General features: G+C 37.8%; 1 protein-coding gene across 4 annotated transcripts in view; it reads right to left on the bottom strand.

Annotated features, from left to right (window-relative positions):
• The window catches only part of ATE1 (arginyltransferase 1), an 85,114-nt gene that overhangs the window by 65,124 nt on the left and 6,472 nt on the right, over window positions 1–13,518 (bottom strand). For 2 of the 4 annotated variants that reach the window (XM_035329851.1, XM_035329849.1), the window contains exons 6-7: window positions 9,022–9,254; window positions 6,076–6,204 (exon numbers count right to left, since the gene is read on the bottom strand). In XM_035329851.1, the coding sequence (XP_035185742.1) occupies window positions 6,076–6,204; window positions 9,022–9,254 (362 nt within the window). Of the gene's footprint in view, window positions 1–6,075; window positions 6,205–7,238; window positions 7,368–9,021; window positions 9,255–13,518 lie in introns of all 4 variants that reach the window. The other 2 variants (XM_035329850.1, XM_035329848.1) reach the window with 1 other exon arrangement.

Here is a 13,518-nt window from a genome sequence, read left to right on the forward strand (position 1 = left end):
TCTCAGGTTACATTTTTGCAATTTTTCTTCATTACAGCTTGATTTTTTCACAATATAAATACAACTACCACCCAAGCAGAAAAGATAAATGTAACTTGTAGATGTGTAAATAAAGTCATATACACAGATCCACATATTAAACATGAATATAGTCTTCCACTACTTTATCAAGAAAGAATAAATGCTAGCAAACAAGAGCTCTATTTGAACAGCGCATTAGAACTATCACCTTAGACTGGAGAAAGAGATCTGTACGCACTATTTCCAAAAAGAAAAAAGGCCAGAAGAAGTGCATAAAATGTGACAAACACTAGCACAGGTTCTTCCCTTGCACATTTTCACCTCTTCGAGAACTAAGCACTTCTTGAAGAGTAGCCTTGGATAAACTTGTTCAAAAGGCAGTGATACACCTATTTTCCATGTCTGTATCTTAATTCATTCAGCTATTAATACTTTCCCACTTAATAACCTGTTGGGGTTTCCCCTAATTCTTCAGATTTCCCCAACGACTCACTTAAAGATAACAATACATTACTCAGAAAGCAGATAACTGCATTTACATAGCAGCATAATAAGGCTTTATGTTCCCACAGAGGAAAAACTGAAAAAATCAGCTCTTCCACAGCACTATTTAAGAGCAACTTTTAATTAGAGAGAGGTTTGCTATGTTTCTCCTCAGGACACCAACCCATTCAATGAAAGCCCGCCGACACAAACGCCGTTAGGTGCCTCCTACTTCGCAGGCCACCACCAGCTGACTGCCCTCCGAGGCACAGGGACAAGCAGGCCAGTTCTGAGGCTGACTAAAGGGTTTGGGGGGTTTCCAGAAGGTTTTCAAGGCAAGCTCAATTTATACTAGACAAAGAGGATAATCAGTAGCTAGAAAGCCTATGCAAAAAAGTTGCAGCTTTTATGTCAAGACAAAAACAGGGATTTGAAACATTTTCACTCACAAGCTAAGTTGTTTATGATTACAGGAATAAGGAGATACTTAAAACCGTTCCTCGAATAGGACCTTATTTGGCAGATAGCAAACATATTTCTACCCCACCAGGATCTCTACTCAGCAGTGAGAGCAGCGCTGAACATGGCGACGATGCCCTCACAGCAATGGCAGGTTTCCTCACCTCAGGGACCAGAGCACCACTGGGACTTGGAGCAGGTTTAACACCACTACTACATTTCTACACTCATTTTTGTTAGCACAGACAGAAGCCACTGGGTCTATGAGGGCTCAGTGCTGCCTCTCTCCAGCAAAACCTCAACCAAACATTTGCGGCCTACACGCTCAGGTAGATGCGCTCACCCCAACTGCTCTACCTGGACACCAGCACTGTGCTACTCAATCTGAATGCAGCAAACTACATCTAGTGTGTATGAATACAGACTTGTACCTCAAAATTTGTGGCTGTAAACATGTTAGCAGCAATACTCATGGCATGATGCAATTTAATCTTAACCTTTCTGACAAAAGGGTCAGCATGGCGTGGCAGACACTAGACCTACACAAGAGCAAAGTGGGTGGATGCAGCCTCTTCAGCTGGCCCAGTTTTACTGAAGCCTCTTCACAGAAACCTGAGCACACCGAGCACGTACAAAACAACCGGCCCAGAAGAAATTCTCTCCCACCCCCCATTTTCAAACTTTAAAACAGACTGCAAGATTACTATCAAGCACTTGCATTACGCCAGGCTAGCAGCCAAAGACCACCTTAGAGTAAGCATGACTTCAGATAAAGAATAAACAAATAAGACTTTTGCCAGAGCATTGAAAATACATGATTCTGCAAAACCCTGCACCACCATAAGTTATTCAATGCCTTAAACTAGATTATCAGAGTAGTAAAACAAGTACAATTTTCCAAGTAAGGCTTAAATTAACACAAGGGAGAAAACGCCGTTTGAGAGCCAAATTATTCAGCAGGGTATGACTGGCCAAAGTTAAATACAGACAGCATGAGAGGAGTTACTGAAGATATGATAGTTCAATTTTTGTAAAAGGAACATTGTACAAAGATTGAATTAAAGAAGAAAGGGAGTTTCAGAAATAAAAAGTAGATAGCCCTGTATCAATACAAGCTGTGCTAAGAAACACTGCCAGAAAGTTAAGAAAACCACTGTCTTCAAAACACCACTGAACAATGAGAAAACTGGAAAAAAAAATAAATAACTGAGTAGAGGAATAAAGGGGAGAAAAAACAATATATTTTTAAAGGAGATATATTTTCAATGATAGAAAGCCATGGACAAGACTACAGGATGCTAAATCAGATACTGTAGCAGAATAATTACTTTTCTTTAAACATGTAAAAGCACAAACTGCAAGTTGCTTTTATTTATTTATTTTGCTACAGAAAGTTCAACTTTTCAGCTTTTTTTTTTTTTTTTTAATGCTAAGGTAAGCTGGTGTCAGAACCTGACTATATTTTAATAGCTAAAGGAACAGAATATATAATGTACAAGGCTTTACTCACAAGTGGAATTCGATCTTAGAACTGCTGTAGCTGTGAATTTCCAGAAAATATCCACTTTGATGAACCAGAACTAATAAATGAGTCCTATTCTCATCAAAAATAAACTGCATTGAAAAAAAAGACAGGACCTTTTCTACAAGAAAGGTTTGTTTTCTAGTATTTCACTTAGCACTTAATAAACTCCTGTACGTCCTTAAGCAGAAGATCTTCACTTATTCTGTCACACACATACAAGCTCAAAGACCATAAACACACAGCACGCTGTGGTTTGAAGAGACCACAGGTTAAATTAAAATGAAGAATGCAGGGGGTTTGTTAAGGGCTTGTTAAGCTGACAGTGAAACTTGGAGTAACAAACCCTGCGGGAGGTTTTCTGCTTCCCAAATATTTAGACTTTCAAGATAAAAGCTTTACCAATGTATTCTTTCCAAAATGTGCATTAGTAACTCTCACAGTACACAAGGTAATTCTAAAAATTACAAATGAGAATAAAATCCCAGCTTTTGTCCATCAATGGTCAAATCAGTGGCAGTAGCAGCAAGGGAGGAAAAGAAGAGAGGCACAATGTGGCACCCATGAACTTACAACTGCAGTCTCCATCATAGATTCCAAAGCAGTAGAAATCAGGATGTGAAAGGAAAATCCCCAAAGACCCACTGGCCTGAAGGCACTGAAACACCAGTTACCAATGGTCTCAGCATGGCACTAAGCAGAGAGTGCCTAAAGTTCTAAGTAAGCTTTGGTGTTAAGCATGCATTGGATTCCCTGTACTGAAACTTACCTACTCCCGTCCACATAAAATCTTGATCAAAAGATCTATACACATTGCATAGGTGCAAAAAGAGGGCCTTCTTTCACATTCATTGCGCAATAATCGTCTTCACGGTTCATGTGCCTTATGTTAATATTGTGACTTTTTTTTTTTATATAACTTTCCACAGTGTTATTTTCAAATCACCAGAATTATAAGTCTATTCCTAAAATTGCCATTTAATGTAATACTGTTAATATTAAAGCTAGTCTAGCAGATCATACAGGCAGACAGTATATTGCAATGCCAACAATTTAATAATATATTCCAAAAAGAACTTGTTAATATGACCCACAATAATTTTTGTTGGATTATGAATTTAAATATAGGCAGGTTTCTGAATGTGAAGTGTTCAGCCAAATGTAAATTAAATACTTTTCCTAAGCTAGAAGCTTTCCAAACACAAGTGTGCAGGACTCTCCCTAAAATGGAGGCTTATCAGCAAAGGAGGTTCATCAGCCACACACAGTTATATTAGTGTGCACAGATTAAAAGCTAGATTTAATTTTAGATCCAAAAAAATCCTGGATGCTTGCCAGTTTAAAACCCAAAGCAGACTTGTTACTACCCTGAAAAAAGCCCTGTGTATAGGACTAGGACAGAATTTCATTCTACCTTTACTTAAAAAATTATTTGGCTCCATAATGTCTGTATGATATATTACAAAGTCTGAAAAAGAGGAAGAAAAAAATTTGGTCTTTCAAACAGCACTTTCCACTGCCCTTCTAAAATACTTGGACCACTTTTACCCTACTTACTGTCTTCTGTTCTTAGAAGAGACTCCAGTAATCCTCCTCCTACAAAGATTCAGCATTAGGGCTTCTAACCTACAACAAAATACATTTTGTGTAATGTATTCTTCAGTTTACTTCCTCCAGGGATCAATTACAGAATGCTTTTGATTGAGGTCACTGACCTTTGGTGCCTAATAACTGTGAATATCAAGGCCTTCTTAACCAGACAGTCAGATGAACACACCTAACACGATTACTAGTGTTCTAGAAGGATCGACATTAAAACCCACCAGCGTCAGACTGAGTTTTTACACTTACTAGAAGATTCAGAGAAGTTTATGTCTCCCCTGAAATATTGTACGAAGCCTACACAAACATGGTGCCAGATAAAAAGAAGAAACACCTACGACAAGTAACAGGGAAAAACAGGAAGATAAAAACCCAGTGAACTACTAGCAGCATGAAGAGAAATCCATCTCCTGCCTCATTAGGAATTAACTCGTGTTAGACTTTACACCGTAACGGGGTGGAAATTTTTAATATACATCTTTAAACAGCTTTATTCCTCTAGACTCCCTCAGTTTGTAATAGAAAGATTAAATATAGATAGATAGATAAATATAAATATCTATATAAATATAGATATCTATACGGGTGTTTAGGGCCATCAAACCCAAGCCATGCACTCTGACCAAACAGGGCTAGATGAACCAAATGCCAAATGCCATTCAGAACTCAACTGCCAGCAGCCCTGGTGATACTGATTCTTCATGGGAGGAGTAAGCACTGTATTAAAAGTTATCTGTGATTCTGAACAAAGAAAATATAAAATTAGGAAGTTCTCATCACTCTCTCTTTGCAATAACCATTTTCAGAGCAAAAGCACGCTGGATTACATGTTCTGTCTAAGCAATAAGGCTGAAATACATTCATTGTGGCAGGCAAATGAGGTCCCAGATCAGCCCAGGTAATACATGTTACAAATCCAGTAAATAGCTCAGACTTTCCAGTTTTTAACAGATTATAATTAAGCCCATTTATGTCAGTAATTAAGAAAAAGGCAGAGACTACTACTTATTGTTATGAGTCCTACTACTTCACAAAACGTGAAATAGAGTTTATGGTTTCCCACAGCAGCATTACACAGATCTTACAAAAATGCTCCCTGTACATTCTTTTGAACTAAAGCCAAAAATTATTATATGGTTTTATCATTCTACCTGGAAAGCAGCCACAGCTTGCTAGGTATCACTTCTGCAAGTCTTGCTCTCAAGAACCGAAAGGTCTGACAGAGAGTTGATCAATATTGAAGTCTTATATTTGCAGCAGATATAAAGGAGAGATCGGAAATACCTGCTTTGTTAATTCTGCTAATGAAAACGTCGGGGCACTTGCCAAAGAACCGAAGCCTTGCTGCTTGTTTAAAACCCCACTAGTTTTTATTTTATTTAACCTTAATGTATTTGGGTTAGCATCCTGCAAACACCTTTTACTATTTTAAAAGCAGCCTTTTTCATACACAGTGTACTCATTAAATCCAAGGCAACCAGCTGATGGCAGTATTTTTGTACTATTTCTACTGCAAAGTTGAGTTCTAGTTAAGAGGTATGCTTAACAATAGCAAGTGAATAAAACTGAGATTTTTAAAACCTTAACCCATTAAGTGAAACTAAGAAAACTTATGGACAAACATGAAAGTAACAACTTTAAAGTGGAAGATGCTTCTCATCAAAAAGGCATTTCCATACCATTATCCCATTTCCAGCAGAAATCTCTCCCTAACCTCTTTACAAATCATGTACAAACAATTCTACTTAACTAAAAATGAAAGTGTTAGCAGTGAGTTATGATAACACATACTCCCTCCCTCTTCAGTTTCTGAAGCCTACAACAGAAGCTTACTAAAAGCCACGGAAGCTCTCTAGAAAACACATTTTCCCTCCCAAATTGAAAAATCCATATTTTACCATTTAGAATCATTCTAGCAGATACCATTTCCCACCATTTAACTGTACAGCAAAATATCTTTTTGTAAAGGCGCATGCAGTGAACTGTACCTCATTTTCGCCACATTCAGAAGGTGTGTCCTTGTGTATAGCCATCTGATACTTGGCAAATAAAGTGGCTGACTGGTTGAAGGATGATTTGAACTGTGGGTCCTCAAAGGAGACAGGTACTAACCTCACCTTCAGAGCAAGGAAAATACAAGCATACTATTTTGAGTGCGTATAATCAGATAATATGCTTCTGAAGGTAAGGCTAGTGAAAGATCTCCTCCTATCCATTTCAAAGCCTCTGAAGTCAGCATTCGACTTTAAAAAGTAAAGCTCCTACAGGGAAAAGTATATTTATATGGCAACTAACACTAACCTTAAGCTGACTGCTGATTAACTCCATGAAAGAATAAAAGTTCTGTAACACTAGAACGCTCCAAAGCGCCAGTTTACTAGACCTATTTTTTGACCAAGTACCTAACAGATCAACTAAAAATTCTATTTTCATTGTACAGTCTCAAGAGTTTTAAAAATGTATTATTTTTAATGGCACATCACTTATTGTCCCCAGTTTAGCAGTTAAATATTCTTGCTAGGTACACTTTTTTTCCTCCAAAGTCCAGAATCTTTTTCTTTTTAGTGCTTGAGAGGCAATATGCCTGACACAAGTAACTATTACACACTGCCTAGACATTACAAGAAGCAGTAAAGATGTGCAATTTAGACGGAGTGCACTGATTGCTTCTTGAAGTCTTAAAGTGAAGAGGTTTATACTACTGTGAACCTTAAACCAGCAATTTGTATGTGTGACGATTCCTTCACTCGCATGTTGGCCTCTCATGCTTGTTCCTCTGTAGGGATGCATTCAAACCACAGCCAGTGAGACTACTTATCAGGATGTGTCCAGCCAATTTTATTTCCTAGAAAATCTGTATTTATATGGCCAGCATTTATCTCCAAAAGCTTCATCTCCTCCATCTCTTACTCAATATTATACCCGGGAAACTTTCTAAGCTTTTCTGTCTGCAATTAACACCAAATATTTGTGGCACTCACAAAGAGGTATCAAAAGTTTGCACTTTCAGAATGTTGATTTTATTTGATACAGTATTCTACATTCCCCTGAGTATAAAATTAATCCACGTTTCTTTCTCCTAGAATCTACGCAAGACACATAAAATGGAAGGGAAGCTGAGCTTTGCATAAAATTCATTTGGCCTTCTGACCTGATTTATAGTTGGCTTATCAGGTGGGTCCTTGTGAATAACCATCTGGTAACGCTTATAGACCTGGTAAGACTCCTGAAATGTGGCTTTGAACTGTGAACTTGGTGGAGATGATCTCACCACCCTCACCTTCAGAAGAAGTTAAACACATTTGTTATTACAATATCACACAATAATTATATATTTACACATATATGAGCATCATGACAGAGAGAAATTTTGACTTCCTGCAAAAGAACCCTAACGCTTCAATTAATATTAAACAACAGCCTTCCCATTCTTCAGCTCAATTTTGATTATTGAAGGCTTTTATGTTTGCACTGAATGACATACAAGGCTTTCAAATTATGAATGGGCTAAAACACCTTTACAGGAACTACACAAATAGTTTTCAGGATCTATACATTTTCCAATTTTATCTTCCTGAAGTTTCTTACCATACTGAAATATACTTGAAGGATCTATGTATTTGGAAGCCTCATATCTGTGCTCTTTGGATAAAGACCACGTTTGCATTGCAGTAATCCCAAGGGGACGTCCAGGTATTTTTCAAATTTAAAGAGGAAGAGGAAACAATGTTCCCATACTCAATTATGAGTAATTTTAAAAGGAAGTTGTGTGTCTTCCCCACCACCACCATTACGCACAAACAAATGAAATAAATTTTAAGAATCTATAAATTAAACAGTGTTTTTAGTAAAAGTGATTGCTCCCTGATCAAAGGTATGCTATCACATGAGCAACAGTGCATTTCTCTTCAAGCATATTTAAGGGCACATTCATTTCCAAACCCATATAATTTTCAGTACGGTTCCATTTTCACAAGTAACTATTGGTTCTACAAAAAAACACTTGACAGACATAGTAAAGAACAAAGACTCTAAGAAAGCACTGCTAGAACCATTTTTCTTTTAATTTTTCCTACATCTTCTAAATGAAAATGTTCAGACAAGGCCATTACACTTCTGCTATATGGCTCATCAGAAATCTGCAAGTGTTAGCAAAATAGATCCATTTCATGGCTTCTTGTCAGTTATTTAAGGTGCATCTTCTAAGTCATCACCACTTCGAATAAGTAATAAAAGGATATTTAAAATTTAAATTTCCAACTGATAATTTAAAATTTAATTTCCAATTGATAATCTATAGCTACAGGATTTTTTTTTTTTAATTCTGAAAGCTTTTCAGCTTCCAGAAGAAAAATATTGTGTTTATGATTAACAAACGTTAGGAAGCCAAAAAGTGACTATCTCTATATTACAAATAAATTTAATTGCAACCAGGGTATTATGCAATTTTTCTACCATTACCTTAATGGCTTCCAAAGACATCAACACATACCACTGGTATTTATAAAAAAGAGCTCTCTTCTTATCCGTTTAGTTTTATGAACAGCTACCGCTTTCTTGTCATGTTTGGGTAGAGTAGATAGTTTAACTATTACTACAAAACTAAATATTGAATCTCTCTAATCATTCGGCACCCAGTTACTTCACAGTCATTCATTTTCAAGTCACTCGGTATGAAATCAATTTACAAGTACTTTGTTAACTGTACTGGTCTCTTCTACAACTGACTGCAAGTGCAAGAACACCCCCTTGTGGTGACACAGAACTCAGCCGTACCAAATACATCATGATGTACCACATGTATTTTAAGATTTAATCTATAGCCAGTGAGCAAAGTCACGGATCCTGAACGCCTAAACATTTGCAGAGTTTCAAAAACTCCTTAACAAGACTTTTATTTAGTTTGCCTTCAACAGCAGTGAATGAGCCATTACCTCTAATTTGTGTGGTGCGTCATCAGGCAAAGAGGCAAAAATGAAGTCTTCAATAGATTTGGGTTGGTTTGCTGGAGTCTTAGAGTTTTGTGAGAGGAGAGCTTGCTGTGCTGCTTGAAGCGGAGAGCCTTCAAGCGTACCCATCTGGTTTTGAAGGAGTTTCTGCAGTTTTCTTTCTTTCCTTATGTCCTTCGCTTTTCGACATGGTGGCTTGCTCAGATCAGCCCCTTTGCCTTCAAAGATACAAGCAAAGAATTAAACACCACATTTTGCAACAAACAAGTGGCCTCATATGATGACTGAAAAGAAATTGTTAAAATTACCAGTAATTGCATGCCATGGTCTGAACATAACGTGGTCATTCACAGCTAGTGGCAACACCCAACACCAAAGTTGTAATGATCTTTTCCTCTCTACTTGTCTAAGCCAGAGTCAAGAACATATTTTTAAAGTAATATGAAAAGACTTCCCCCTAAATCTGTCCTTAAATCATTACGCCAGATCCTTCCCTCAAAAGCAAACAAAAGCTTCTGTTTCGTGCCTGGTGTTATGATGCCATATATCCAAACAGCTACAGGATCAGCTTGAAATAATGAAAGGAAAAAAAAACAACCCCGCAACCCAGTACACAGAAATACAGCCAACACCACTAACGTCATGAAAGAGCAGCAAGAGGCCACGTCATTTTATATCTTTTCTTAAAACAGTATCCAGATATCTGCTTTTACCAGCAGATTCACTTCTATCAGTTTAACTCTACTCCAGTATCTTTAACCATTCATAATGTTTTATTAGTGAAATGCTATTTACCTAAAGAAAAGTCACACCTAGAAAACAAAAGGATCACAATAGACGACACTAATTTGTACTACAAGAACTTACTTTTAAAGGAATATAAAGCCAAAGACCTGCACAAATAAAAATGTAGCTTGATCCAAATCCCTTAACAAAGGGTCCAGAATTATGTTATACTTCGGATAGCAACGTAAGATTGAAAAGTCAAGACTAGGAGAACTATAAAAATGCTGAACTTATTTCAATGTGGAAAATATGCCTGGTCTCCATTCCACCCACAAAATGCACTGGAAGTAGGGTCACCAAACAAATTATCTATTTACAAGCAGCAATTTCCCCCATATCACTATTTTAATTGATACTGGCTGTAAAGTCATAAATGCATATTTTATAAATTTGCAGAAACAAGAAAGGTCTTCCTAACCCTCGTAGTATCATCTTTCACCTTGAGCTTTGTACACTGTTATCAGCTATTCCAAGTAGCACAGGCAAGTCACTGAACATCCTACTCCGGTCCAGAAGCTGAGTAAAAGCTATATGAACCTGCTGCACTGCTCAAGCAGTGATGAAAGAATTAATGAAATTTCAACACGCAGCTGTCTCAGCCAAGTCAGAAAGTTCCACACAGAGGGAAAATTTATTTTTATATTACCAGCCAGTTAACATAATCAAAAATAACTCCAATTCTGTATTTTATTTTAAATTATTTTTTTTTATATGCAGTGGTAGTTGAGCTGGAGGCCAAAAAATAGCCATAATATTAAAGATTTCAAAAGGAGAGGAATAATGGAAGACTACTCCCACAGAGGGAAATACAGAATCATATATCTTGCACAGAACAAAACCCGTTGCAAATATTATGACAAACTGCTGAAGGAGTCTCCTTATGCCATAAGCTTTCTCCCCAAATCTGTGTATTTGCAAAAAGACACATTGGCAACTTTTGAAAGACTGACTGACCTTTTCAGATGGGAACGTACCCTGACTGGTGAGGTGCTTTCATGTGAAGCATTAAGACGACACATTTCCAACTCTGCTAACATTTATAGGAGATAAAGGATAATCCAAACCCAGACTTAACTGTGGCTTATCCCACTTTACTCTCTAAGAGGCCTGGAAATTATTTTGCCCACAACCCCTAGGAAACTGTGGTTAGAGCTCTCTTTCCTTCTCCTCCTGCTTCTTACCAGTAACTTACTAGCCAACAGTGACATCTTTCTTCTCCTCAACCCTCTTCAAACCTTCCCAAAGGACAAGGGTGAACAGCGGCATCCCTTGGCAAACTGGAAGCGGTGAGAGCACTGCTATTTTAAAAGCTCACTGATGCCTTTAGGTTCACTTCACCTGCAAAGAACCGCAGCCTTCGGAGCCACTGCCTGCATCCTTCTTTACTGGTATAACACCGAAGTTGTCAAAACACACTGGGATCCATTTTCAAGCATCAGTAAACTATTCTTTGTACTGCACATGCCATACAGAACGTGATGGCTTAACCTGCACTAGGTATTCCTCAGGAAACTTTGTATTGGTGACTATGTTAACACTACTACACTGAAAAAATGGTATTTTAGTTAAGGGAAAAACACTAATTTATCACTTTTTTTTTTTCCCCCAGCTCATTTTATGGTCAGGATGGTGGAAGAATTATTGTCAGATGTTTTTTCCCATGAATGGCGTTATTTTAATTAAATCCCAAGCACAGGCTCTAGAGTTAGAGAAAAAATATACAAACCAGATATAAGAGTTTTAAGAGAACAATCTTATAGTAATGGCAACTGGAGTAAGGGAAGCTGATTTTACTTGCAACCTTATGAATTATCAGCCACTGGAAATTATTTCTTACTGTCCTGCTATTGCTTCTTAGTATAAAGCATGCTGAACTTCGTGCTATCAAACCCTCAGTTCAGTGGATCAAGAATCACTGACTTACAAAGTCCATAGGACCTGGGGAAGGTTATTCTGATCTCAGAATATGTAGCCACCATTACCCAAAGTGCAGCATCTTCTGCTCAGAACTTCCAGGATCCACGAGACTTCCACAGTAAGCCTGCCTCAACTGCACTGAGACACAACGCTCCTCTTTTGGAGATACATATCAAAACAGGAAGAAAAATCGTGAACTGGAAAAAGTCTGAAATCTGAAAAACCTGAAATAAAGCAAACTGTACGCCTACGCGTGTGCTCTTTCCCCAACCTGCAGGATACATTTTTACCCATGTTGGTGGTTGCTCAATCGAGGACATTCTCTACGTGAACGATGGAAAACTCCTGAGAACAGCTCTTGAACCAGTTTGTACGGACACTCCTGGGGAAGCTCTTCACAGCTCTCCCAGAAAAGCCCCATTCGGGTTGCTCTGCACAGGCTCCACACAAGCTAAAGCATCGAGGGCATCTCAGGGACCCCAAAAGGGAGCTAACACTACTCCTGCGCTCTTCAGGCGTCCTGCAACTGCACCAGCCAATTTTACATCAAGCGTCCTTAGCCCAGTCATGCTTTTTGGGCATTTATCTCATCGTACAACTCAAGTATTCGCCAGAAAAGGACAAATATTCTGAGGAAATTACAGACATTATGGGATCTGACCATGGGCAAACAACAGTCAGTGGAAGAGTTTATTTAAAATACCCATGATAAATTTGAAGAATGTTACAGCACTTCGTCTGCCTTGGGATCTGTTTCATGTCTCATATCTTCTCTGAGCTGTAAGTTAGCTAGAAAAACTTCTTAAAACAATGAACGTGCGTGCAGACATAAGCAAACCTTCTTTCCTATCTGAAACTGTGCAGAAACAGCCCATTATTCCTATAGGACAATGACCTGTTTTGTTTATAAAGGAATAAAAATGCAATTAAACAATCTTATTACGGAATAAGTCTATATTTTCCGAGAAGAAAACTAAACATCTTTCTATCTGGAAAATTTTAAACTAGATTTGACCTGTGACACCACCTATCCTAAAAGAAAAATAATAAAAAGGCAATATCAAATAAGCTTTCTGATACATTTCTTACTCCCTTTATATTTAATTTAAACCCTACAGAGAGAAGCACGTTAACGGTTATTTCTCCTCCATAAAAGCAAACCCTCTTTTTCTGAAACACAGCACAAACAACGTTTCAAACTTCCTTTATCTGCATGTGCAGTGTTTGAAGTTTTACCCAAGGCTGTTCCTAACATAACTAAAGACAGCACTTCGCTATTTTCAGAGCAATAATCTTTACCCAAGACTGCCATCTGCTGTCAATTTCCACACAAGTGCTTCCAAGATGAAGTTTACAAAACGTAAAACTTTTCATTAATTATTTTAACAACAAGAGGGTTTTGAAAATTTGCACAGCAGGGCTATAAAGGTTTGACTGCGTTTTATAAAGTCGAAAAATAAAATGCAGTATTAAAAATTCTGGACGCATTTTCCAAGAACTTGCAACAGAACCAATCCTATGCAGCACTGCTGGGTTTCTGACTGAGCATTTCTGGAAAACCTTCCTCTTTGGTTAGATGCAAAATTGCTTTGTTAAGCTGGTGAAAACCTGATGCAATTGGAGTGAGTGTTTGTTCACGTTATTTTAACAAATATGAATTATTCCGGCTATAATGCATCGACCCCTTACCACATCCTACAAGAAGAGGGCACACGAGAAGCTGTAAGAGAGGCAACCTGCAGCACTCCGCACGAGCATCCCATTAGCAGCACTTCCCAG

Source organism: Oxyura jamaicensis, chromosome 6 (genome assembly GCF_011077185.1).
Source record: "Oxyura jamaicensis isolate SHBP4307 breed ruddy duck chromosome 6, BPBGC_Ojam_1.0, whole genome shotgun sequence".
Lineage (NCBI taxonomy): Eukaryota > Metazoa > Chordata > Aves > Anseriformes > Anatidae > Oxyura > Oxyura jamaicensis.